This window comes from Aquarana catesbeiana, linkage group LG01, assembly GCF_042186555.1.
Source record: "Aquarana catesbeiana isolate 2022-GZ linkage group LG01, ASM4218655v1, whole genome shotgun sequence".
Classification (NCBI taxonomy): Eukaryota; Metazoa; Chordata; class Amphibia; order Anura; family Ranidae; genus Aquarana; species Aquarana catesbeiana.
Window position 1 is genome coordinate 970,335,432 of NC_133324.1, and position 24,273 is coordinate 970,359,704.

Sequence of the window (24,273 nt, forward strand, 5' to 3'; positions counted from 1 at the left end):
GAAAACCTTCTCACAATTGCAGAGTTAATTAACACAAACAACAATGGGTGAAAGTCACTTAGAGCCCACACTAGACTTATTTACAATAAACACATTATAGCAGACAACAGACAGGTGGCTGGAGTTGATGACATCAGCATCTTCTACGAGCCCCAACATTATGAATCAGTCACTATTTATAATATGGCATATACAGGGTTCCCAGAGTCTGTGTGTCTTGGGGTGGGATATGGACCTGAATCCAAAGTAACACCACCTCAAGGGTCCCCAGGCATACAGCTCACAAAGAGCACTGTTCCCCCAAATGCCAGGGCCCATGATCAGTAGGCAAGAGGCTAGCATTCAGTCCCCTCCAAAAGCCTCTGTCCTGGCTAGGTCTGTCACAATCCCAATCTAATCCCACCCATGTTTCCGTTCTGAAGAATGGAGAGGGAGAGATTAATACTCAGACAAGCTCTATTGTGTCTAATTTTCAGTCTTACTATCAGGATCTATATACCTCTAGGGTTGATTACACTTCAGCTGAGCTGTCTGCCTACCTGGCTATTATTAATCTTCTGCTTCTGCTATTGACGGACCAGGAAATTCTTAACCCACCACTTACCGTACAAGAACAATACACTTATGCCACCAGTGCAAATATTTGCAGCTGCTATTCTAAACCAATAAAGTTTAAGTGATGTTCTTGGTGACCCACACGAGTGTTAGCTCCGTGTGTGAACAGCGCTTGCAAATTGCAAATCTATTACATGCAAGATAGAATGCTATAGTGGCAATGTACAAAAACCATAATTGCAAAGAATAAAAATTGATAGCAGTAAGAATTGTACGGTGCACATATGTCCTGATCAAACCAAAAATGTAATATGAAGTTGTGAAAAATAATAAAAGTGCTCAGTCCCCAAATATTAATATTAGTGATCAATATGACAAGTCCTTTCAGCTGTTTTAAATTGCCTTGTGCTTTCTTCAGCTATGGTATCCACTATAGTGCCACCGCTTCACCACGTGTGTGAAAGAGATCCCCACTCACCAGATGGAGTTGACCCTCTTGTTATATAAAAAAGAGTCAGAAGCGCTTAGTGGTCATCCAGAGACCAAGGGTATCCTCCAAACCATTCTCCAGTGTCCTGTGCAGTGGCGTTGGTAGGGGGGGCGTGGGGGGCTGGAGCCCCGAGTGGGGCCACACAAAAGCCCGGGTCTTGGGCATTAATTTATTGTATTATTAGGCCCGAGCCCAAGCGGCCAAATAAAAAGACTCAGAGTCAGACTGTCACTGACTGTCTTACTCAGCGCAGCCAGCGGGGATCCTGGACCCAGCAGGGCCTATGATGGACATCGCACTGGTCCAATGCCAGGACCATGGGACATGTGGCGTCTATCATAGGCGCCACCGGGTTCAGGAGGCGGAAATGACACTGCGGCTGCACCGAGCACTATCGGGTCTCCACGCTCTGTGTAAGTGGGCGGGCCATGGGCGCCTCTCCTACCCTGGCTCTGGCTGCCTGGTGCGTGCAGCCTGCTATCACTGAGTGGTCATGAATGGGATGGGCGTGACGCACACTACAGGTAAGGCTGAGCTGCAGCCTGCAGGAGTGTCAAGAGGTCAACTGAACGTGGAAAAGTCAGGTTGGTCAGTGTATGTGTCAGGCAGCCCACTTCTTAGAAAACCAAACTGGTAACTTCAGGGTTCCCAATTAGACTCACCCCAGCTCCTCTTCAGGTAGGGCAGTGTAGGTGTCAGGGGGGTTAGTATAGGGGTCTGGTAGGTTAGTGCAGTGGTCTGGTAGGTTAATGCAGTGGTCTGGTAGGTTAATGCAGTGCTCTGGTAGGTTAGTGCAGTGGTCTGGTAGGTTAGTGTAGCGGACAGGTAGGTTAGTGTAATGGTCAGGTAGGTCAGTGTAATGGTCAGGTAGATCAGTTTAGTGGTCAGCATTGATGGGCACTGGTGAGCCAAGTAGCAATCAGCAAGTGAGGCTACCCCCCCGGGCCGAGCCCTCCCCCCCAATGCCGAGCTTGAACTTCGGGCTGAAGCCCCTGGTCTTTTTCTCACCTAGCAACACCACTGGTCCTGTGGTGGTATCACCAATGACTCCAATCTCAGAATTATTTGTGGATGAGAAAGAAAGAGGAAGGGCTTCTCATAGTGTAAAATGTTTCAGATTTATTTAAAATATATCCATTGCCGATGTGCATACATGAAAGTTTAAAAACTTTGGCTTCCCATTAGTACAAAATTAAGCTATGGGCCATTAGACTCCAGCGTGCGTTCCACCTTCTTGGAAACATACACACCGTGCGTTCCAACTTGACGCGTTTCGTCACTATGTAGGACTGAGTCCTGGCCTATTAGCCTAGGAAACATCTGGTTCCTATTGGACGCAATGGAATTTGGATGCAGCAAATTAAATAATGTATCTTGAACCCGCCTCAAACTGGAATCAGGTATATTCGGCTCATCCCTAGCAACAATAAGTGAGGGGACATCTTCCAAAGGAAGCCTAGGATAGCAGTGAAAATCTGCTGGGGGGAATCTTCTCACCTACTCTATACAAAACTAAAGAAAAAAAAAAACTGTCGGGAGCAGGATCTGAACCCATGACCTCTGCTGGGGCCAGCAGTTGCTCTTCTTCCTGAGCCATCTGAGATGCTAGTCAGTGTTTTGTTGTATTACTTCCATAAACATCCTATTTAAACCTTGTCTCTGCACGTCCTGTTTGCCAGATTATTGTACTCTCTCCAGGTGATATTTTGCTCCTTTGTGTCCCTGCAACTGTCCTTATCTCCAATACCACAAGTTACCAACATTTCGCTCAACTATGCTTCTGTTTGATCATTTCTTGTGACCACTTACCGATCATTCAGCTTGTTTAAAAAATATACTTCTGCTTGGTCCCTACCTGCTATATCTGCAACTGGACCCCGGCTTGCTCACCTCCTGGTGGGGCGATCCTGAAGACAGTGACCTGGTAAAAACATGCAGCAATTGTCTTGTGAAAAAAAAATGCAGCAAATCCCACCTCCACCATCAGGAGCTCACTCTGCCGAATACCGGTTTGTGCTTAGACCTCAGACCTCTGGTGAGCTTGCGTCTTCTGCCAGGGTGACCTACCGCTGTACTTATCCTGTTGGTTGATGGGTACTTCTCTACTGCTATAGCTACTAGTGTATGAACCAGCCCCTTGGCTGTGACAAACTTTTGGATTGACATACACTTTAAAGTATGTAAACAGATGAAACGCATCAGTAGAGAAGGTCCCCTGCTTCTCAGAATGAATGTACATGCAGATTTGCTGGACAAATGGCTATGCTTTTTTCTTTTCTTTTTTTTTTTTTATATAGCTAGACCCTTAAGAATATTACTGCATGTGTGTTTTTAGGTGCATTACATATGTAGATGTGTGTTAACAAAGTTGTTACATGTTTTTGTGCTACTCTGTTCCTCTTTTCTTGTGAGATGCTGGGAGAGTCCTAATTAAGAGAAACATTACACACTCCGGACCCCTGCACTCTGCATTACTTACTTCTGACCCCTGTACTCTGTACATTAAATACTCCTGACCTCTGCATTCTGTACATTACATACTCCTGACCTCTGCATTCTTTACATTACATACTCCTGTCCCCTGTAATCTGTACCTTACATATTTCTGACCTCTGCATTCTGTACATTACATACTCCTGACCTCTGCATTCTGTACAGTACATACACCTGACCCCTGTAATCTGTACTTTACATACTCCTGACCTCTGCATTCTGTACATTACATACTCCTGACCTCTGCATTCTGTACAGTACATACACCTGACCCCTGTAATCTGTACTTTACATACCCCTGACCTCTGCATTCTGTACATTGCATACTCTTGACCTCTGCATTCTGTACACTAAATACTCCTGTCCCCTGTACATTATATACTCCTGACCCTTGTACTCTGTACATTATATAATCCTGACCCCTGCATTTTGCATCACTTACTTCTGACACCTGTACTCTGTACTTTACATATTCCTGACCCCTGTACTCTGTACTTTACATATTCCGGACCCCTGTACTTTGTACATTACACACTCCTGACCCCTCTACTCTGTACTTAAAAGTAAAAAATATACACCTATGTTTTTTCTGGAAGTTCTAATAGCTACAGTAATATATAAGGTGTATTTTACCTAGATATCTTTGTATATTAGGTTGTAAACGTTTGTATAGATATGTGTATTGTGTTTTTTTTCCCCAAAATTTTATTTTATTTTTGTTTACTGTTTTCTTGAAGATATGGCCCCTATCAGAGATCCCTATTACCACCCAATGCCCATCATTTCATCCAACCATTCATAGAGGAAATTATGTGCTAATAACAAGAAACATTCAAACTTACCAGAATCTGCCCCATGTGGTGTCATTACTGGAGCTCTTTAGATGTGGGTCAGTCTCAGGGTCCCATCTACACTGATTGGAGGTTCTGGCCGGTAGTAATAGAACCACAGCCACCGAATGTACCAGTAAACTGGAACCCATTGCCGGCCATCTCTCAGAGACATTGTTACACAGTGGTTTTAAAAGTTTACCTGAAGTTTATGAACTTTTTAATAAACATATAATACAAAAAAGGAAATGTGCGGGCAAAGAAAATATCAACAGAACTGGGAGATAATATTCTGGAACGTTCGGTGGAAGCTCTGGCGCTAAAGCTGATCATTTTAGAACATTGAAATATGTCCCAAGTAATGATTATACCTTCTGAGCCTCTCCACATTGTCTGATCACTGCTGGTCTGGGGGTTGGAGTTGGGTTGGGGGTTGGAGGAGGCTGTATTGTCCTTCTGCCGGATGCTCACCCTGGGACCCAGACTGCTGCTCCAGAGAAGGGTGTCCAGAAGGGATATACAGAGGATTCTGGAGGGCCTCATCCAAATCCTAAAAAGAAAGATTGACAGTGTCACCTGGTATATTTCTTTGTCATTAGTGTCAGTGGAATAAAATACCCCATGGTTGGTGTCAGTGGGATCAAATAAGACTCATCTTTGGTGTCAGTGGAATACAATAAGTCACATCTTTACTGTCAGTGTATTAAAATATGCCTTAAAATTGGTTTCAGTTAAATAAAATAATCCCATCATTAGTGTCAGTGGGATAAAATAAATCCCCACCGTTGGTGTCAGTGGGATATAATGAGCAGCATATTTGATGTCATTGAGATAAAATAGGTTCCGTTGTTGGTGTCATTGGGAACAAGGATGACCATTAGTTTTCAATTGTTATGTACCTGTAAAGGATACCAAATGCAGGTATCCAGTAGGGATGACCAGATCAGTGGGTTACACCTCAAGTAATCAGGAACTAGATCAAGTATGATGAAATAAAGTTTATTAACATAAATAACACCCTTCATACACTTTCAAACCATGAACAGTGTAGAAGTTAAAAATAAATGTGCAGCAAACCCAGAACGTCAACCTAACAAACAGCCGCCATGTACAAAACGGAGGGAGCTCACATGAACGGGGCAGGATTGGGACTGGGACAGGAAACAAGGGGAGCGGAGCAGGACACTAGATGGGGAGATTTAGGATACTAGATACTGGGTAATGGAAGCAGGTCACAGGATACAAGGCACAGGATCAGGCAGGGACACAGCTCACAGGTAGAACACTGATGCACTGATCTTCATTGAAGGTGGGATTAAATACCTTCCCAGCAGCCAGTATCGGGTGGGGCCTAATTAGTAGGAGAAGCTGGCTGCTGGGAGACATCCGCTGGTTGCCACCAGAACTGCACCCTTTAGCTCCGAGAACAACAGTGTCACCCGCAGGCAACCCAGGTCAGCACAAGTCCTGACATTACCTGAAGCAACCTTGCTGCTCTGTGCCTGCTGTTGACCACAACTATACTGGGACTGTCTATAGGGCAGGAGATAATTTCACTTGTAATGCTGGGTACTAGAAAAGAATGTTTTTCATCACCTAGGACCCCTCTGACATTCTGCAAAGTGCAAGATCTCCTGGATCCAGTATTACAGCCTGTGGAACATGGACACTATGGGGGAAAATGTCCAGGACTGCTTTGCAGGATCTGGGACATTTAGTAACTGTGCTTCAAGAGAACATGTCATTTTTTGAATGAAGGACATTGCTGGTAGGGACTAGGTGTTCCCATCTAGCCTCATACATCAGTCATATATCAGAGGTACATACTGTTTATTCCTGGAGAGATATGTTTTATTAACTGTTGTGAATCTTTCTTCATTCCATGGCTATGTGATCAGGAGTTGGATCTCACCTCTTGAGTAGCCGGTATCTCCTGGTAGATATGGGAAAGTCTGCTGTATACATGTTCATTGTTTCTCAGATCATTGTCACTGATGGATCCCATCTTCTTCTCAAGCTGCACCTGCTGCTGTTTGACAGCAATTATAAAAACACATATAAGAAAACTGATCCACCAGATCTGAGATTGGGCTGACTTTAAGGAGGCCATACACGGATCGCAATTTGGCTGGTTCAGCAAGGACCAGTTCTACTGATTGACTGCTGTACAAGTTTTTCTTGATTGATCACCACCACTTGCTATAACCAGCAGCACTGATCAGTGTATTCTGATGGTGGGGGGTCTACCCACTGTCAGAATGCAATCACTCAGCGAGAAGGGTTCCCCCATCCACATCAGGTGTGTGGAAGGGGGAATGGGGTCTATTTTTTTTTAACTTGCTATATGAATGAAAAGAAAACGAAGAATGTATGGCCTGCCTTAGAATAACAAATATGAACTGGGAAGAGAGACTACAGACACTGGGAAGACAGATTCCATGTGGAAGAAACTGCAAATAAGGGAAGTTGACGGGAGGGATTGGGGGAAGAAATTGGGGGAACTGGGATGGGAAACTGCGGGGGGTGGGGGTGGGGGAAGACTACAGGAACTGGGGAAGGAGACTGCAGGAACTGGGAGGATAGCCTGCAGGAACAGGACAAAGAAATTGCAAGAACTGGGGGAAGAAGAAACTAAAGATACTGGGGTAAAGGGGGAAGAAAGTGTAGGAACTTGGTGGGGAGACAACTGGGAGGGGAGCTTGCAGGAACTGGGAGGAAAAACTGCAAGAACTGAAGAGACAACATATGGGTACCAGGAGGGGAGACTGCAGGAACTGGGAGGAGAGACTGCAAAACGGGAAGAAGAAACTGAGGGAATTGGGGAAGAGAATGTAGAAACTTGGAGGAGAGACTGTGGGAACTGGAGAGAGACTGCAGGAACTGGGAGGAAAAACTGTGAAAACTGGGGAGAGTAAATGTAAGAACTGGGGGGAAAGACTCTAGGAACTAGAAAAACAGACTGTGGGAACTGGGAGGAAAGACTTCAGGAACTAGGAGGGGAGACTGCAGATACTGGAAGAAGAGACTCCAGGGCAGTGGCGGACAGTGGTAATTATTTTTGGCAGGGTGACAAAGAGTAACACCCCCCTGGTTTTGGTCAGGTGGGTCTGGTGCACTTACCTCATCTATGGTGGGCAGAGCTTCTCCCGAGCTTCACCGGTGGCTTCCCTTGCTCAGCGGCGATGGCTTTTTCCTACCCCTGCTCTCCATGGGCATCGTGGCAGCTTCCGTTTCCTCCCTCTTTCTCAGTGGACAATTGGGACTCTTCTCTTTTCGGCCAATCAGAAAAAGGGTCTCAGACCTGCCTCTGAATGGCCGGATTGAGGATCAGTATTTCAATAGCGAATATTCATTCGCTGTTGTAACACCTGGGTAGGATCAGGGCGCAGTGCTCTACACCATGAGCCCACCCTGTTTTGAAGCCTATTAGAGCCTCTGGCTGTTACTCATGCGCCGGGGGCGGTGCTCGGGAGCCCCTAATGGACGGGCCGCCACTGTTCCAGGGACTAAGAGGAGATATTTCAGGAAGTAGAAGTGCATAACGAAACTGAGCTAAGATACTGAAGGATCTAGGGGAAGAGACTGCAGGAACTCATTAAAGAGACTGCGAGAACTATGGGAAAAAGTCTATACACTGGGGAGGAGGGAGACTGCAGGAATCCTGAAGGGTGACTGCAGGAACTGGGAGGAGAGACTGCAGGAACTGGGAGGAGAGACTGCAGGAACTGGAGGGGAGACTGCAGGAACTGGGAGGAGAGACTGCAGGAACTGGGAGGAGAGACTGCAGGAACTGGGAGGAGAGACTGCAGGAACTGGGAGGAGAGACTGCAGAAACTGGAGGGGAGAAACTGCAGGAACTGGAGGGGAGAGACTGCAGGAACTGGGAGGAGAGACTGCAGGAACTGGGAGGAGAGACTGCAGGAACTTGGAGAAGAGAGACTGCAGGAACTGGGAGGAGAGACTGCAGGAACTGGGAGGAGAGACTGCAGGAACTTGGAGAAGAGAGACTGCAGGAACTGGAGGGGAGAAACTGCAAGAACTTAGGGGGTTGTCTGAAGAAATAAGGTGGATTATCTATGGAAACTCTGATGAGAAGCTGCAGGAACTTGGAGGAGAGACTGTGGGAATTAGAAGGTGCTACAGGAACTGTGGGAAAAGAATTAGAGTAGACTAAAAGCATTAGGTGAAAAGACTGCATAAAATGGGGGAAGGTATATAATGTATTACAAAGCCAAACGGTGGGAAGTGGATGTAGATTGTGGGTGTCTGACAAAGATGAGACCACTGGTGAGAAAATAACAGTAAAATCTAATGCCCTGGGACAGCAGTATTACTACCCAGTATATAGAGCTATAGGGAGGGTGTAGAAAGAGAAGCCGCATAGAAGTAAAATGGAGAAAGAGTTGGTTCCCCGGGACAGGAGGAGATAAATTAACTTACAAGGAGTGTGCTGGGACATGGACACTTCTCATGGAGTGGGGGCATAACAGAACGAGGAAGGCCTCTAGAGAGGGGGCTAAAGAGTCAGTCTACAGACTATGTGTGAGCTACATTATAGACATCATGAGGATCCAGAATTATCCCCATGTAAGATCAGACAATCATAGCATTTTCTGCATCCATAGATGCTTACCTGATCATAAACAACCCGTATTTCAAGGTTTCCTGGGGAAAAAAAAGACAATCCATCTGTTATTGTGAGTAAAGGGAGAACAAAGTCAACAATGCTAAATGACTGATCGGAGTCATGTGCACAGTGTTGGAACCTAAACGAATTGCCAGTATTATCTTAAAGTAGAGCTCCACCTTTATAGCAAGCCAATTTCATATTAGATATGCTAGACAGCACAGTCTGTATCTTTGTTAAACAACTTCTGCTTAAACTAGTTGCATTGGGAGTTCATCGTTTTCATTGGATGTTTATTAACAAAGATCTGTCCTGTCCTAAGCCAGACACCCAACATTTTTATGTAATAAACTAATATGGCTGCACCCATCTACATATATAATAAATACTGATTACAGAAACACGGTAAAGCAGATGGGATTTACGGGAACAATTCAGCATGGCACTGATGTAAGGGTACATGAATGATGTACAATGACCTGATTAACCAATCAAAAATCATCTCTTAGCTGGAATGAAAATGTCATTGCCTAAAGCCGGCCATAAATGATGCGATTTTCTTTCCTACAGCCATGGGTTGCAGGAAAGAAAATCGTTCGATTCCTTCATCAACACAGCCAGTGTTGATGGGGGAATTGCTCCTGTGGAGCTATTGTGTTCTCCTAGCTAGGGGCCGGGGGAGCTGTCCTGGCTGGGAGAACACACAGTGATTATTGCTAGAGACTATAGCCAATGGCAATAAGCGCATGAAAAATCTGACAGGCAGGTTGTACCCAAGTTGATTGCTTGATCAACTTGGGTACAATCAGCCTGCCCATACTGCCTGCCCATACATGGTTCTTGGCTGGTTCCTGTTGAACCGGCCGACATTCGAATCGTCTATAGCCGCCTTTAGCTGCAAGGGGATTTTTCACACTCTATTGGAAAATTAAACTTTGGAAGAATATGACTGACCAGAAATTAGAAATATTTTCTCCTTACGTTGAAGATTTTGTATCTTCTTCCATAGAAGAAAAACGCAGATCGCCAGAATGAGCACCACAGTCAGGCACGGGAGGACAATCTCCAGTATTGGAATTCTGAAACCAAAATGCCAAAATTTAAAAAGTGAATACATAAATAAATACCTAAATCACCTAATACATGCATATCAATAGCCTAATAAAAGAGAATTAAAAAAACAGCTTTTGCTGCAATTACTCACCTTCAATCGGAGTGGTCCTCCCAAGTAACTCTATTCTGCTACTAGATGTCACCAGTCTTCCACTTTGAAGATGGCAGCATTCAAACCCCTTCTCCCGCTTCCTTGGATCACTCTTCACTATTTTTTTTTTAAGCTGTACCGTGCGTGTTATTATTTATTATTCACAGATTTGTTTGGACACTTACTAGGTGATATCTGCAGTGTTTACTATACTGTATTTGAGTTATACCTTATTTACGATTAAGTATGCATATATGTGCAAACAAAACCCTCTGTTTTTCATGCAAATTGTTAGACAGCATGAATTTGTTTTTGTTTTTTTTTTCACAGGCAAGCTGGTAAGTGCTCTTGGAAATCCTTTTTTTGTTTGTGATGTGCGTTGACCTTCCATGTTAAACTTACTGCAAAGGCTAGTTATAGGTTGGGGTGAATGACAATTTTTGTACAGGAATTCAGGTGTTCATCAGGAACATCACCCGGACAGGAAATCAGATGTCCATCGGGACCATCACCCAGACAGGAAATCAGATGTCCATCTGGACCACCACCCAGACAAGAGATCAGGTGTTCATCAGGAATATCACCCAGGCAGGAAATCAGGTGTTCATCAACCGCATCATCCAGACAGGAAAACGGGTGTCCATCAGCAGCATCATCCAGATAAGAAATCAGGTGTCCATCAGCAGCATCACCCAGACAGGAAATCAGGTGTCCATCAGCAGCATCATCCAGACAGGAAAACGGGTGTCCATCAGCAGCATCATCCAGATAAGAAATCAGGTGTCCATCAGCAGCATCACCCAGACAGGAAATCAGGTGTCCATCAGCCGCATCATCCAGACAGGAAATAAGGTGTCCATCAGCCGCATCATCCAGACAGGAAATCAGGTGTCCATCAGCAGCATCATCCAGATAGGAAATCAGGTGTCCATCAGCCGCATCATCCAGACAGGAAATCAGGTGTCCATCAGCAGCATCATCCAGATAGGAAATCAGGTGTCCATCAGCCGCATCATCCAGATAGGAAGTCAGGTGTCCATCAGCTGCATCGCCCAAACAGGAAATCAGGTTTCCATCAACAGCATCATCCAGACAGGAAATTGTGTGACCATCAGAAACATCACTCAGACAGGAAATCAGATGACCATCAGGACCCAGACAAGAGATCAGGTGTTCATCAGGATTATCACCCAGACAGGAAATCAGATGTCCATCAGCAACATCGCCCAGATAGGAAATCAGGTGTCCAATAGCAGCAGCATCCAGACAGGAAATTAGGTGACCATCAGAAACATCATCTAGACCCGAAACCAGATGTCCATCAGCTGCATCGCCCAAACAGGAAATCAGGTTCCATAAGTATCACCTTGACAGCAAATAAGATTTTCACTAGGAACATCACACAGACAGGAAATCAGGTGTCCATCAAGAACATCACATCGACAGGAAATCAGGTGTCCATCAGCAGCATCATCCAGACAGAAAATTAGGTGACCATCAGGAACATTGCACAGGTGGGAAATTAGATGTTTAACGGGAACATCACCCAGGCATGAAATCATGCAGGAACATCACCCAGACAGAAAATTAGGTGTCCACCAAGAACTTCAGCTAGACAGGAAATCAGATGTCCATCAGGAGCATCACCCAGACAGGAAATGGGCTATCCATTAGGAGCATGATCGAGAGAAGAAATTAGGTGTTCATCAGGAACCTTACCCAGACAGGAAATCAGGCATCTGTCAGGAACATCACTGAGATAGCAAATCAGGTGTCCATCAGGAACATCACCCAGACAGGAAAACAGGTGTTCATCAGGAACATCACCCAGACAGAAAATCAGTTGTTCACCAGGAACATCACCCAGACAGGAAATCAAGTGTCCACCAGAAATATGTCTCACCTCCCTCTGCATTCTTCAAGTATGTGCTTTACTCCGGCAAGTGCTAGGAGCCAGAGACAGTTTGCTATCAACTCCTTGCTGGTTGTGGTGTGAAGCAGCCATGCACCAAGGTGGGGTGTTCTGTCCAACATTACAGCCAGTGTTACAGGCCACCTAGGAAGATGGTACTTTGTCCCATCAGGAACTAAAATATGTAGACACAGTCAGTATTTCTTCTTTAAGCTCCTCCCTAACCAAATAAAAAAATATTTAAAAACAACCCATATTAAAGGAATGGAATATACTTACAGTATACGTGGTAACAATTAGCACAATTAGTATATCCATACAATTAAGCATTACTGATGGGAATGTCACTGAAATATGTAAAATATATCCAAAAATATAACCTGCAAGAAAGCTTCCCACAGGTGTTCAGCATAGGTGGTTGCTGTATATTATTGCTACCAAGAGACCCGATGCTGGAAATTATAGCCTCTGGTGTTATTTTCTGCTATTGCTATGTATTGCATTCCCATTACTAATGTTCTTATCTATGCTGACACCTAGTTGTATTTTTGTGCCATATCAACTTGTTTATGTAGCTTTTGGTATGTTCCTTCTTTTCCACCTCCTGATTGGTGCTAGGTAGTAAAATTGTAATTAGTTTCTGTCTGTTTTTTTCCATACTCCATCAGTCAGTCTCTAGTCTTCATAGCAGATGTGAGGCCGGGAGGAAAATTGTCTTTTGCACAATTCAGGAGACTTGAAAATACATCCATTGAGAAGTACAATTGTGTTGAATTTAACTTTCGTGTTTTATTGGTTGTATTGAGTTGAGCTGTCCTGGTATGTCCATGCATAAATCTGCATTTGAAACAGAATGGAGATATACCATCTCTTCATTCCTTCACCTTGGTGGACCATACTACAAATGTTCAGCTTTGTGACCCATAAAGACAGAGACAAGGGTGTGTTTACCTTCCGGCAGAGGAAATAAGGATAAGATCAATTTGTGGTTTCAAAGAAAATAGGGAAGTTGATAAGAAATACATCTGATCAGATTGTGTGGTGTATTTCTTGGAACATGTCTTAGACCCCTTTCACGCTGAGCCGTCCCGGGCGTCAGCGGTAAAGCGGCGCTATTTTAAGCACCGCTTTACCGTCATTGTAGCGGCGCTATTCGGCCGATAGCGGGGCGGTTTTAACCCCGAAAACTCCGGTGCAGCGGCGCTTTGCCAGCGGTATAGTGGCGCTGCCCCGTTGTTTTCAATGGGCAGGAGCGGTGGAGGAGCGGTGTATTCACCGCTCCTCCACCGCTGCAAAGAAGCTGCTGGCAGGACTTTTTGTGACGCCCTGCCTTCTTCATTCTTCCAATGATCCAGATAAGTTGCTCGTGTAGTGCAATAATGGGGGGCCCAACTCTTGTCCTGATCCCCTATTTTGCATCCAAAATATAGGTGGTATGTCTTTTTTACCACTGCCCTCGTACTGCACTTTTCAGATGCAAATGTAACCTCGCCACAAATGTAGCAGAAGTTATCGCCGTTGTTTACACAGTTTTGAGGCATCTTGGCTTCTGAGAGGAAATATCACGCAACTGTTCCTTGGAAATGTTAGGCAATGACACTTTCACAAGTCACAAGATCTAACTGTATGATGCGTAGATCTGACCAAGATAAATGTACCTTGTAATAAAAGAAGAATAAATTACAGTCAGGTAATAATCCTTAGTTGCAAAGTGAAGATAAATTTATACACTCCCACGAGGTTCCATTTTCATTGTTCTACCGTACTTTGTCGAGAAGTTATGAAGCATCATCAGACACCTCCCTCACTTGTACGCAAATATACTCGCCTGTGTACGGGGACGGACTGGGAAAAAAAAAACAGCCCTGGAAATAATTTCCGACCAGTCCCATAGCATTAATAAAGCAGCCCAACAGCTTAACGTCATTGTTTTCTTGTTCATAAAAGGGATAACCATGCATTTTGAAGCACATTTGAAGAGTGCATTATACTCATCAGTGCCCATCAGCACAGCCTCATCAGTGCCCATTAATGCCGCCTCACCAGTGCCCATCAATGCAGCCTCACCAGTGCCCATCAATACAGCCTTACCAGTGTCCATCAATGCAGCCTCACCAGTGTCCATCAATGCAGCCTCACCAGTGTCCATCAATGCAGCCTCACCAGTGCCCATCAATGCAGCCTCACCAGTCAATGCAGCCTCACCAGTGCCCATCAATGCAGCCTCACCAGTGTCCATCAATGCAGCCTCACCAGTGTCCATCAATGCAGCCTCACCAGTGTCTATCAATGCAGCCTCACCAGTGTCCATCAATGCAGCCTCACCAGTGTCCATCAGCTCAGCCTCATCAGTGCCCATCAAAGTAGTCTTACCAGTGCCCATCAATGCAGCCTCACCAGTGCCCATCCAATGCAGCCTCACCAGTGCCCACCCAATGCAGCCTCACCATTACCCATTCAATGCAGCCTGACCGGTGTCCATCAGCGCAGCCTCAGCAGTGCCCATCAGTCCAGCCTCAGCAGTGCCCATCAGCGCAGCCTTACCAGTGCCCATCAGCGCAGCCTTACCAGTGCCCATCAAAGCAGCCTCACCAGTGCCCATCAGCGCCGCCTGATCAGTGACCATTAATATAGTCTTACCAGTGCCCATCAATGCAGCCTCATCTGTGCCCATCAGCTCAGCCTCAACAGTGCCCATCCAATGCAGTCTCACCAGTGCCCATTAATGCAGCCTGACCAGTGCCCATCAGCGCAGCCTTATCAGTAGCAAAAAATGCAGCCTCACTAGTGCCCATCAGTGCAGCCTTACCAGTGCCTGGGGATTAGAGAGAGGAAAACCGCCAGATTACAGATTGCGGGGATCTCCAGCTTACCTGGCGGCCGCTGTCATATGAGGTTTCGCCTCCTGGACCGGCTTCTATGATAGACAGCACACTGGTCTAATGCAGGGTTGTGTGACGGCATTGAACCAGTGTGCTATCTATCATAGGAGCCGATCCAGGAGGCGGGACTTCGTATGACAGCAGCCACCAGGTAAGCGGGAGATACTGTGTAATCCAGCGGCGCTCGCCTTGACCTCCAAGGCAGCCCAATGGACCCAGCGGGATTTGTGGTATAGCCGGACCTGGGCGCCCCCCCTCTGCTTCAGCTCGTAGTGCCAGGATCTGCAAAGTGGCCCCAGGGCAGGCGGACTACCGAAACATTTCCCGCTATGCTGGTCGGCCAGTCCGGCCCTGCCTGTGTATAACGCTTTATTGTGAAATATCTTGAAAACTTTAGCCAACCAGCACCTTTATCACCTGTTTTCTAATTCATCTGATCAAAGCTAAGTACAGGGGGATCCTATGAGTAGAGGAGAGGCTCAGTACAGGGGGATCCTATGGGTAGAGGAGGGTTCAGTACAGGGGGATCCTATGGGTAGAGGAGAGGTTCAGTACAGGGGGACACTATGGGTAGAGGAGAGGTTCAGTACAGGGGGACACTATGGGTAGAGGAGAGGCTCAGTACAGGGGGACACTATGGGTAGAGGAGAGGCTCAGTACAGGGGGATCGTATGGGTAGAGGAGAAGCTCAGTACAGAGGTGTCCTATGGGTAGAGGAGAGGTTCAGTATAGGGGAGTCCTATGAGTAGAGGAGAGGCTCAGAAAAGAGGGATGCTATGAGTAGAGGAGAGGCTTGGTACAGGGGCAACACTATGGGTAGAGGAGAGACTCAGTACAGGGGGACACTATGGGAAGAGGAGAGGCTCAGTACAGGGGGACACTATGGGAAGAGGAGAGGCTCAGTACAGGGGGACACTATGAGTAGAGGAGAGGCTCAGTACAGGGGGATACTATGGGTAGGGGAGAGGCTCAGTACAGAGGGATACTATGGGTAGGGGAGAGGCTCAGTACAGAGGGATACTATGGGTAGGGGAGAGGCTCAGTACAGGGGGACACTATGAGTAAAGGAGAGGCTCAGTACAGGGGGACACTATGAGTAGAGGAGAGGCTCAGTACAGGGGGGCACTATGAGTAAAGGAGAGGCTCAGTACAGGGGGATACTATGGGTAGGGGAGAGGCTCAGAAAAGAGGGATCCTATGAGTAGAGGAGAAGCTTAGTACAGGGGGACACTATGAGTAGAGGAGAGGCTCAGTACAGGGGGTCCTATGGGTAGAGGAGAGGCTCAGTACGGAGGGACACTATGAGTAGAGGAGAGGCCCAGAACAGAGGGATGCTATGAGTAGAGGAGATATATAAACGAAATTCTGCGCTGGCAACTTACCAAGTAGAAAATTAATAAACTATAATAAAACCAAATAATAAAACCAAATAATAAATACACTATGCAAATAGTTGTGAATGTGAAAAAAAAATGTATAAAGGGAAAAAATTTTTTATGTGGACCTTGCACAATTTGCTGTATACTGAGTGAAATCATGCACATATGCACTAACAGACTAGGTAACTCAATGTAATAAGGGACAAATCAAAAATATATATGTACATACAAGTGATGCAGTTTGGATGAATAATCCAAAAAAAACCCCCACATCCAAAACACTATGCGACTTGAGGCGATAGAATATCGCTAAACTGATGCAAAAAAATATATATAATATATATAAGTGCTCTCATGTATTCATAATCATAAATAGCAATGAAGTGAGCCTCTAAACAAAATAAACACCAAGTGAAATTATGAAACAAAAGTGTCAATTGGATCAAAATTTGCAAATGACAGAGTATCTATTAAATCAAAATGTTCCTTCACAAAAGGACAATCAGCAGACTTCCAGCTTTTTCATCCGTATGATAAATCAGGGCAAAAGGTATGCTGATGTAGGATATGGTTAGAAGGAAACTTTTGGGACCACAAAGCTCGCGTTCCACCAAAAGAAAAGAAAAGACATATAGTGTAAAACCTTAGGATACCATGGGGTCACCTGCGCATATGTGCGCTACTCACGGGACCGGCATGCAGAGCAGGCATTCAGATACTTGGTCGGTTCGCCGCTGAACGGCGTGCGTTCCACCAACTCCAGGAAGTGATGTCACTGGTTAAACAGACGTAGGCAGGATGTTGTGTCGACGCGTTTCGCCCCTCCCCCAGGGCGTTATCAAAGACCTAGTCTGTTAGTGCATATGTGCACGATTTCACTCAGTACACAGCAAATTGTGCAAGGTCCACATAAAAAATGTTTTCCCTTTATACATTTTTTTTCACATTCACAACTATTTGCATAGTGTATTTATTATTTGGTTTTATTATTTGGTTTTATTATAGTTTATTAATTTTCTACTTGGTAAGTTGCCAGCGCAGAATTTCGTTTATATATTACTAAAGTGTCAGCACTTTTATCCTGCAGCTGCAACGGGATAGTTAGAGTTTGAAGATTATCATATAACATAAATTTATTTGCGCGCGCTGTTTTGTATGTATTTATGAGTAGAGGAGAGGCTCAGTACAGAGTTGTCCTATGGGTAGAGGAGAGGCTCAGTACAGGGGGGTCCTATGGGTAGAGGGGAGGCTCAGTACAGAGGTGCCCTATGGGTAGAGGAGAGGCTCAGTACAGAGGGGTCCCATGGGTAGAGGAGAGGCTCAGTATAGGGGGGGTCCTATGAGTAGAGGAGAGGCTCAGTACAGGGGGACACTATGAGTAGAGGAGAGGCACAGTACAGAGCTGTCCTATGGGTAGAGGAGAGGCTCAGTATAGAGGGGTCCTATGAGTAGAGGAGAGGCTCAGTACAGGGGGACACTATGGGTAGAGGAGAGGCTTAGTACAGAAGGATACTATGGGTAAAGGAGAGACTCAGTAAAGGGGGACACTATGGGTAGAGGAGAGGCTTAGTACAGGGGGATACTATGAGTAGAGGAAAGGCTCAGTACAGGGGGGTCATATGGGCAGAGGAAAGGCTCAGTACAGGGGGCCCTATGGGTAGAGGAGAGGCTCAGTCCAGGGGGGACACTATGAGTAGAGGAGAGGCTCAGTACAGGGGGACACTATGAGTAGAGGAAAGGCTCAGTACAGGGGGGTCATATGGGCAGAGGAAAGGCTCAGTACAGGGGGCCCTATGGGTAGAGGAGAGGCTCAGTCTAGGGGGGTCCTATGAGTAGAGAGGCTCAGTACAGGGGCACACTATGGGTAGAGGAGAGGCTCAGTATAGAGGAGATACTGGAGGTAGAGGAGAGGCTCAGTATAGAGGAGATACTGGATGTAGAGGAGAGGCTCAATATAGAGGAGATACTGAAGGTAGAGGAGAGGCTCAGTATAGAGGAGAGGCTCAGTATAGAGGAGATACTGGAGGTTGAGGAGAGGCTCAGTATAGAGGAGATACTGGAGAGGCTCAGTATAGAGGAGATACTGGAGGTAGAGAGGAGGGGCTCAGTATAGAGGAGATACTGGAGGTAGAGGAGAGGCTCAGTATAGAGGAGATACTGGAGAGGCTCAGTATAGAGGAGATACTGGAGGTAGAGGAGAGGTTCAGTATAGAGAAGATACTGGAGGTAGAGGAGAGGCTCAGTATAGAGGGGATACTGGAGGTAGAGGAGAGGCTTAGTATAGAGGGGATACTGGAGGTAGAGGAGAGGCTCAGTATAGAGGAGATACTGGAGGTAGAGGAGAGGCTCAGTATAGAGGGGATACTGGAGGTAGAGGAGAGGCTTAGTATAGAGGGGATACTGGAGGTAGAGGAGAGGCTCAGTATAGAGAAGATACTGGAGGTTGAGGAGAGGCTCAGTATAGAGGAGATACTGGAGAGGCTCAGTATAGAGGAGATACTGGAGGTAGAGAGGAGGCTCAGTATAGAGGAGATACTGGTGGTAGAGGAGGGGCTCGGTATAGAGGAGATACTGGAGAGGCTCAGTATAGAGGAGATACTGGTGGTAGAGGAGAGGCTCAGTATAGAGGAGATACTGGAGGTAGAGAGGAGGCTCAGTATAGAGGAGATACTGGTGGTAGAGGAGGGGCTCGGTATAGAGGAGATACTGGAGGTAGAGGAGAGGCTCAGTATAGAGGAGATACTGGAGGTAGAGGAGAGGCTCAGTATAGAGGAGATACTGGAGGTAGACTGCCACCCACCCAAAGCCCTCCAACCCTATTTTTAGCTCAACTATTCTAACTGGCCTGTGGACATGTTAGAAGATCTTGTTGCCTTTTTATGTATTTTTGCCACTTATGAAAAAGTAATGGGAAAAAAAAATTAGTGAGATATCCACAGCTTCTCACCTATAGTTTTTATCATCATCATCATCATCATCATCATCATCATCATCGTCGCTAAGATCGCTGGTTTTATTACCTTAAAAGAATTAAAACAAAGCAGAGTTTACACAGCTCCTCCACACGTTGGTCTGTAGTTCCCCTGAAAGTCATTCCTTTTCTCTTAAAGCCACAAATCATGGAATAGGACAGAACATCAATCTCAGAGAGCTCTTTGCTGATCCGGCCTTTTTTCTGCCTGGGCAGGAGACAAATGTCATATAGAGTAATGTTTTGTCTACTGCTATATGTGAGAGCTTCATTCTTCCCCTGTTAGAGGTTGTGAAGGAAGCAGCAGGCACCAGCCATGTCTTTAGCAGTCAGTGACATCATCGAGACCCATTGACTTGCTGGCCAGGAATATCCAGCCATGTAAACAAAGGGGCGGGGATAGCACTGACATCACTGACCAAATATGGTCATGTCAACAGCTACAGTAGATGACCTCATTTCCCAGATAAAGCCACCTGGCCATATTTTCTGAATACCCCACCCTATTGTTTACATTTAGTAGACGGGACCAGAGCTGTCATTTATTGTGAGTGTAGCGGTGGGATAAGACAAGCCCATCAGTTGGCGGGTTTTTTCTTTTAGCAAGTTGGCGGGCAATGTTCATCATGATTGTCCCTGGATGATGTGAGTGACAATGGAACTTCATAATAGGACTTTTTTTTTTTTAAAATAAAACACTTGTCAAAAGGTGTGTTTTATTTACACGTGTTTTGTGACTGTGTAGGGACACTGTGTACCCCTTTCTCTTTCACATGGAGGGGCTGGTATTTAGGGGCCCCTTTATTGTTAAAGGGACTTCCAGATTCCGATAAGCCCCCCACCCACAGATTGGGCCAGGGTTTTGGGGAGGAGGCGCTTCATCATCATGGAGACAAGGTGCTTTGTTATGGGAAACGCCATTGGATTGGTACCCTCCCTATATTGAGGGCATGTGGCTTGGTATGGTTCAGGAAGCGGGGTGGAAGTGCATGATTGACCCTCTACTTTTCTTGCCTGCCAGGCTACATTGTTGTATAAGGGTCTGCTATGGATTTTATTTTTGCTTGGAGTCCCCCTTGAAATTCATACCAGACCCTCATCATCATACCAGACCCTCATCATCATACCAGACCCCATCATCATACCAGACCCCATCATCATACCAGACCCCCATCATTATGCCAGACCCCCATCATCATGTCAGACCCCCATCATCATACCAGACCCCCATCATCATGCCAGACCCCCATCATCATACCAGACCCCATCATCATACCAGACCCTCATCATCATATCAGACCCTCATCATCCTACCAGACCCCCATCATCATGCCAGACCCCCATCATCATACCAGACCCCCATCATCATGCCAGACCCCCATCAAGATAAGGGTCTAGTATGTATTTTTACAAGACCCTCATGTAGGGTAATGGTCTGGTGTGAATGAAGGCAATCCCCAGCCATTTGTTTACAATCAAAAGTAAGAGGCTGGAAACTGTAATTAGCAGATTCTTATAATCCCCCCACCCACAGATTGGGCCAGGGTTGTGGGGAGGAGGCTCTTGTATTCATCATCATGGGGAAAAGGTGCTTTGCTATGGGAAACACCACTGGAATGGTACCTTCCCTATATTGAGGGCATGTGTCCTGTTTTTGGCTCTCCCTATCAGAGGGGGGTCTGTGCTGATAATCAGCACATTGATTATCAGCACAGCCCCCATCAAATGTACCCATCAGCTGCCAATCAGTGTCCAGCAGCTGCCAGTCCATGTCCCATCATTAACTCCTGTCAGTGCCCAATAAAGTGTCAATCATTGGCCACCACAGTGCAAATCAGTGCCCATCATATTGCCAATCAGTGTCCTTCACAGTGCCAATCAGTGCCCAGCATTAACACCTGTCAGTACCTGCCCAATCAGAGCTGCCCATTAGTGCTATCTATTAGTGTCCATCAATGCCACATGTCAGTGCCAATCAGTGCCACCTATCAGTGCCCATCAGTGCTGCCTGTCAGTACCCATCAATGCCGCCTGTCAGTGCCCATCGGTGCCGCCTATCGGTGCCCATCAGTGCTGTATATCAGTGCCCATCAATTCTACATATCAGTGCATCCTCATCAGTGCCCATCAGTGCCACCTTATCAGTGCCAACTCATCAGTGCCCATCAGTGCCTCCTCATCAGTGCCGCCTCAATAGTGCCCATCAGTAAACGAGAAAACAAAATTTTACAACAGAAACAAAGAAAAAACATTTTTTTTCTAAAATTTCGGCCTTTTGTAGTTTGTTTAGCAAAAAGTAAAAACCCCAGAGGTGATCAAATACCACCAAAAGAAAACTCTATTTGTGGGAAGAAAATGATAAAAATTTAGTTTGGGTGCAGTTTTACATGTCCGCGCAATGGTCATTCAAAGTGCGATAGCGCTGAAAGTTGAAAATTGTCCTAGGCAGGAAGGGGGGGGGGAAGCGCCCGGTATTGAAGTGGTTAAAGGAATTTTACATTTTAATGTTTTACTTTAACCGTTATTAAAATTGCTGCTCTCACCAAACATTTTTTTTTTTGCTTGCTTGGTGCATATCCCACATGGCAGTACCCAGCCTCCCATGACTCCCATTGACTTTAATGGGGTTCAAATGTGGGAATTTGGCACCAGATCATCAGTAAGCTCCCTGAACCCCTCCCAAACCAAACCCAGCTATATTCATCTGATCCCTACTTCTGACTGACCTACTCCAACAAAAAACAGGCTGCTCTTTCCTTAGAGAGAGAGGATAACTTCACTCAATCTGAGAAAAGAACAGCTGCTGCAAGCACTGGGGAAGGAGGCAGAGTCTCTTAAAGTGGACCTGTCAGTATCTTTACACATCTGTGTCACACAATTTGTCCAATCAACGCTCCACCTTTTTTTTTCATCAGTAAGCCCCCCCCCTTCCCCTGAGCTTCAGTTCAATTACTGTGCCTAAAGTGAAATGATGTGATCAGAATTTACATGATTGTGTCATCTCTGAACCAGAATCTCAGTCCAGGAGGTAGACAGTGACCTTGGATGATGCCTGAAAGAAGATGTCACCATCCTTCTAGAGAGAAAAGTAGATAAAGTCATCAGCAGGGGCAGTAATATGACCTCTGTGAAAGGGAATAGATGTCCAAATCTAGTCAACAGAAAAAAAACAACAACTGGCAACTTCATGAACCTTAAACTTATTTATTATGCCATCCTAGTGAGTAGACAGACAGTGGCAGACGCGTTTCGGCGACAAGCCTTGTTCACAGCACAACTATCGTCAAAACGCATCTGACACTGTCTGTGGGATGTCATAATAAAGATGTTTGAGGTTCTTGCCAGCTTTTTTTTTTTTTCTGTTGACTATATTGTCTTTTGGTGGATTGGAGGACACCACAACTTGGGCACCCGGAATACAGCTTCCAGCTACATACCATGGCTCCACTGCTCTGAGCGATGCATTGCTTCTGTTTGAGATGAGCCAATCTGTTATCCCAGATAACTGGCCACAATGTTTGCAGGTGATGATCGGGTTGAATAATGGTTCTTCCGACACATCGAGTATTTCAACCAAATGGCATCCAACTGCACATTGCCTCAACATGTAGTGAACTTCAGCTTGCTCTCCTACCCATAGGAGAACCCCCTCTAACATGTTTCACCCAGTAAAGGCCTCAGCGATTAAGGTCCTTCAGCTCACTGGGATGGCATAATAAAGAAGTTTGAGGTTCGTGGAGTTGCCAGATGTTTTTTTTCTGATGAATAAATTGGGGCATCTATTCCCTTTCACAGAGATCACATTACTACCCCTGCTGATGACTTTATCTACTTTTTTCTCCAGAAAGATGATGGCATCTTCTTTTAGACATCATCCAAGGTCATTATCTAACCTCTGGACTGAGATTCTGGTTTAGAGATGACACAATCATGTAAATCCTGATGACATCATCTCACTCTAGGCCTGTAGGAACTACAGTTCTCATCATGCCTAGTCGGGTCTGTGAATGTCAGAGTTCTATAATGCCACAATGTTTGCAGGTGCTGATTGGGTTGAATAATGGTTCTTCAGACACATCGAGGACTTCAACCAAATGGCACCCGTCTGCACATTGCCTCAACCTACAGTGAGCTTCAGCTTGGTCTCCTACCCATGGGAGAACCCACTCTAACATGTTTCACCCAGTAAAGGCCTCAACGATTAAGGCCCTTCTGGTCGAAAAGTAATAGAGGGGGGTTCTCCCATTGGTAGGAGACCAAGCTGAAGCCATTATTTACTAATGTAAATGTATATGCTGAGGCAGTGTGTGGATTGGTCCCATGTGGTTGTGTTACACAGACAGATTATTGAGCATTCAAAGACCTAACTTAAAATAATATATCTGATGCATGGTTGATTTGCATAGTTTTGAAGGTGCAGGCACTGAGGCTGTCATCCTAATTCTGGTTTTACTACTAAGTGACCCAGAGAAAGCATGTAGCCAGTGAAGCTCCCCAGTACTTGATCTACATTCTATTTTCTTTGTAGTCACTTACTATAGAGTGCAGCAAGGATGAAGGTTAGAGAGGCAGAACTGCCATTTAAAAAAAAGGCCAAGCCATCAATGGCAGATCTTATATTATTATTATAATACAGGATTTATATAGCGCCAACAGTTTGCGCAGCGCTTTACAATGTAGGGAGACAATACACCAACAGTACAATTCAAAATAAGAGGGTTAGAGAAGCCCTGCTCCTGGGAGCTTACAATCTAAGAGGGAGGGGCTGGTGAAACAAAAGGTAGGGACTGTGAGGGATGAACTGATGAGGGGAGGAAGAGATGGGTTTTCAGGGATCGCCTAAAAGTGGACAGAGTAGGAGATAGCCAGACAGATCGGGGTAGTGCGTTCCAGAGGATGGGAGAGGCTCAGGAGAAGTCCTGGAGATGAG

At 45.6% G+C, this 24,273-nt stretch overlaps 1 protein-coding gene across 1 annotated transcript in view; it reads right to left on the reverse strand.

Annotated features, from left to right (window-relative positions):
- Positions 1-4,571: 4,571 nt before the first annotated feature.
- Positions 4,572-24,273, reverse strand: part of LOC141122850 (uncharacterized) — a 60,452-nt gene continuing 40,750 nt past the window's right edge. The window contains exons 7-11 of the mRNA XM_073612009.1: positions 19,320-19,392; positions 9,977-10,074; positions 9,002-9,033; positions 6,281-6,397; positions 4,572-4,918 (exon numbers count right to left, since the gene is read on the reverse strand). Coding sequence (XP_073468110.1) covers positions 4,766-4,918; positions 6,281-6,397; positions 9,002-9,033; positions 9,977-10,074; positions 19,320-19,392 — 473 coding nt within the window. The 3' untranslated portion in view covers positions 4,572-4,765. The remainder of the gene's footprint in view (positions 4,919-6,280; positions 6,398-9,001; positions 9,034-9,976; positions 10,075-19,319; positions 19,393-24,273) is intronic.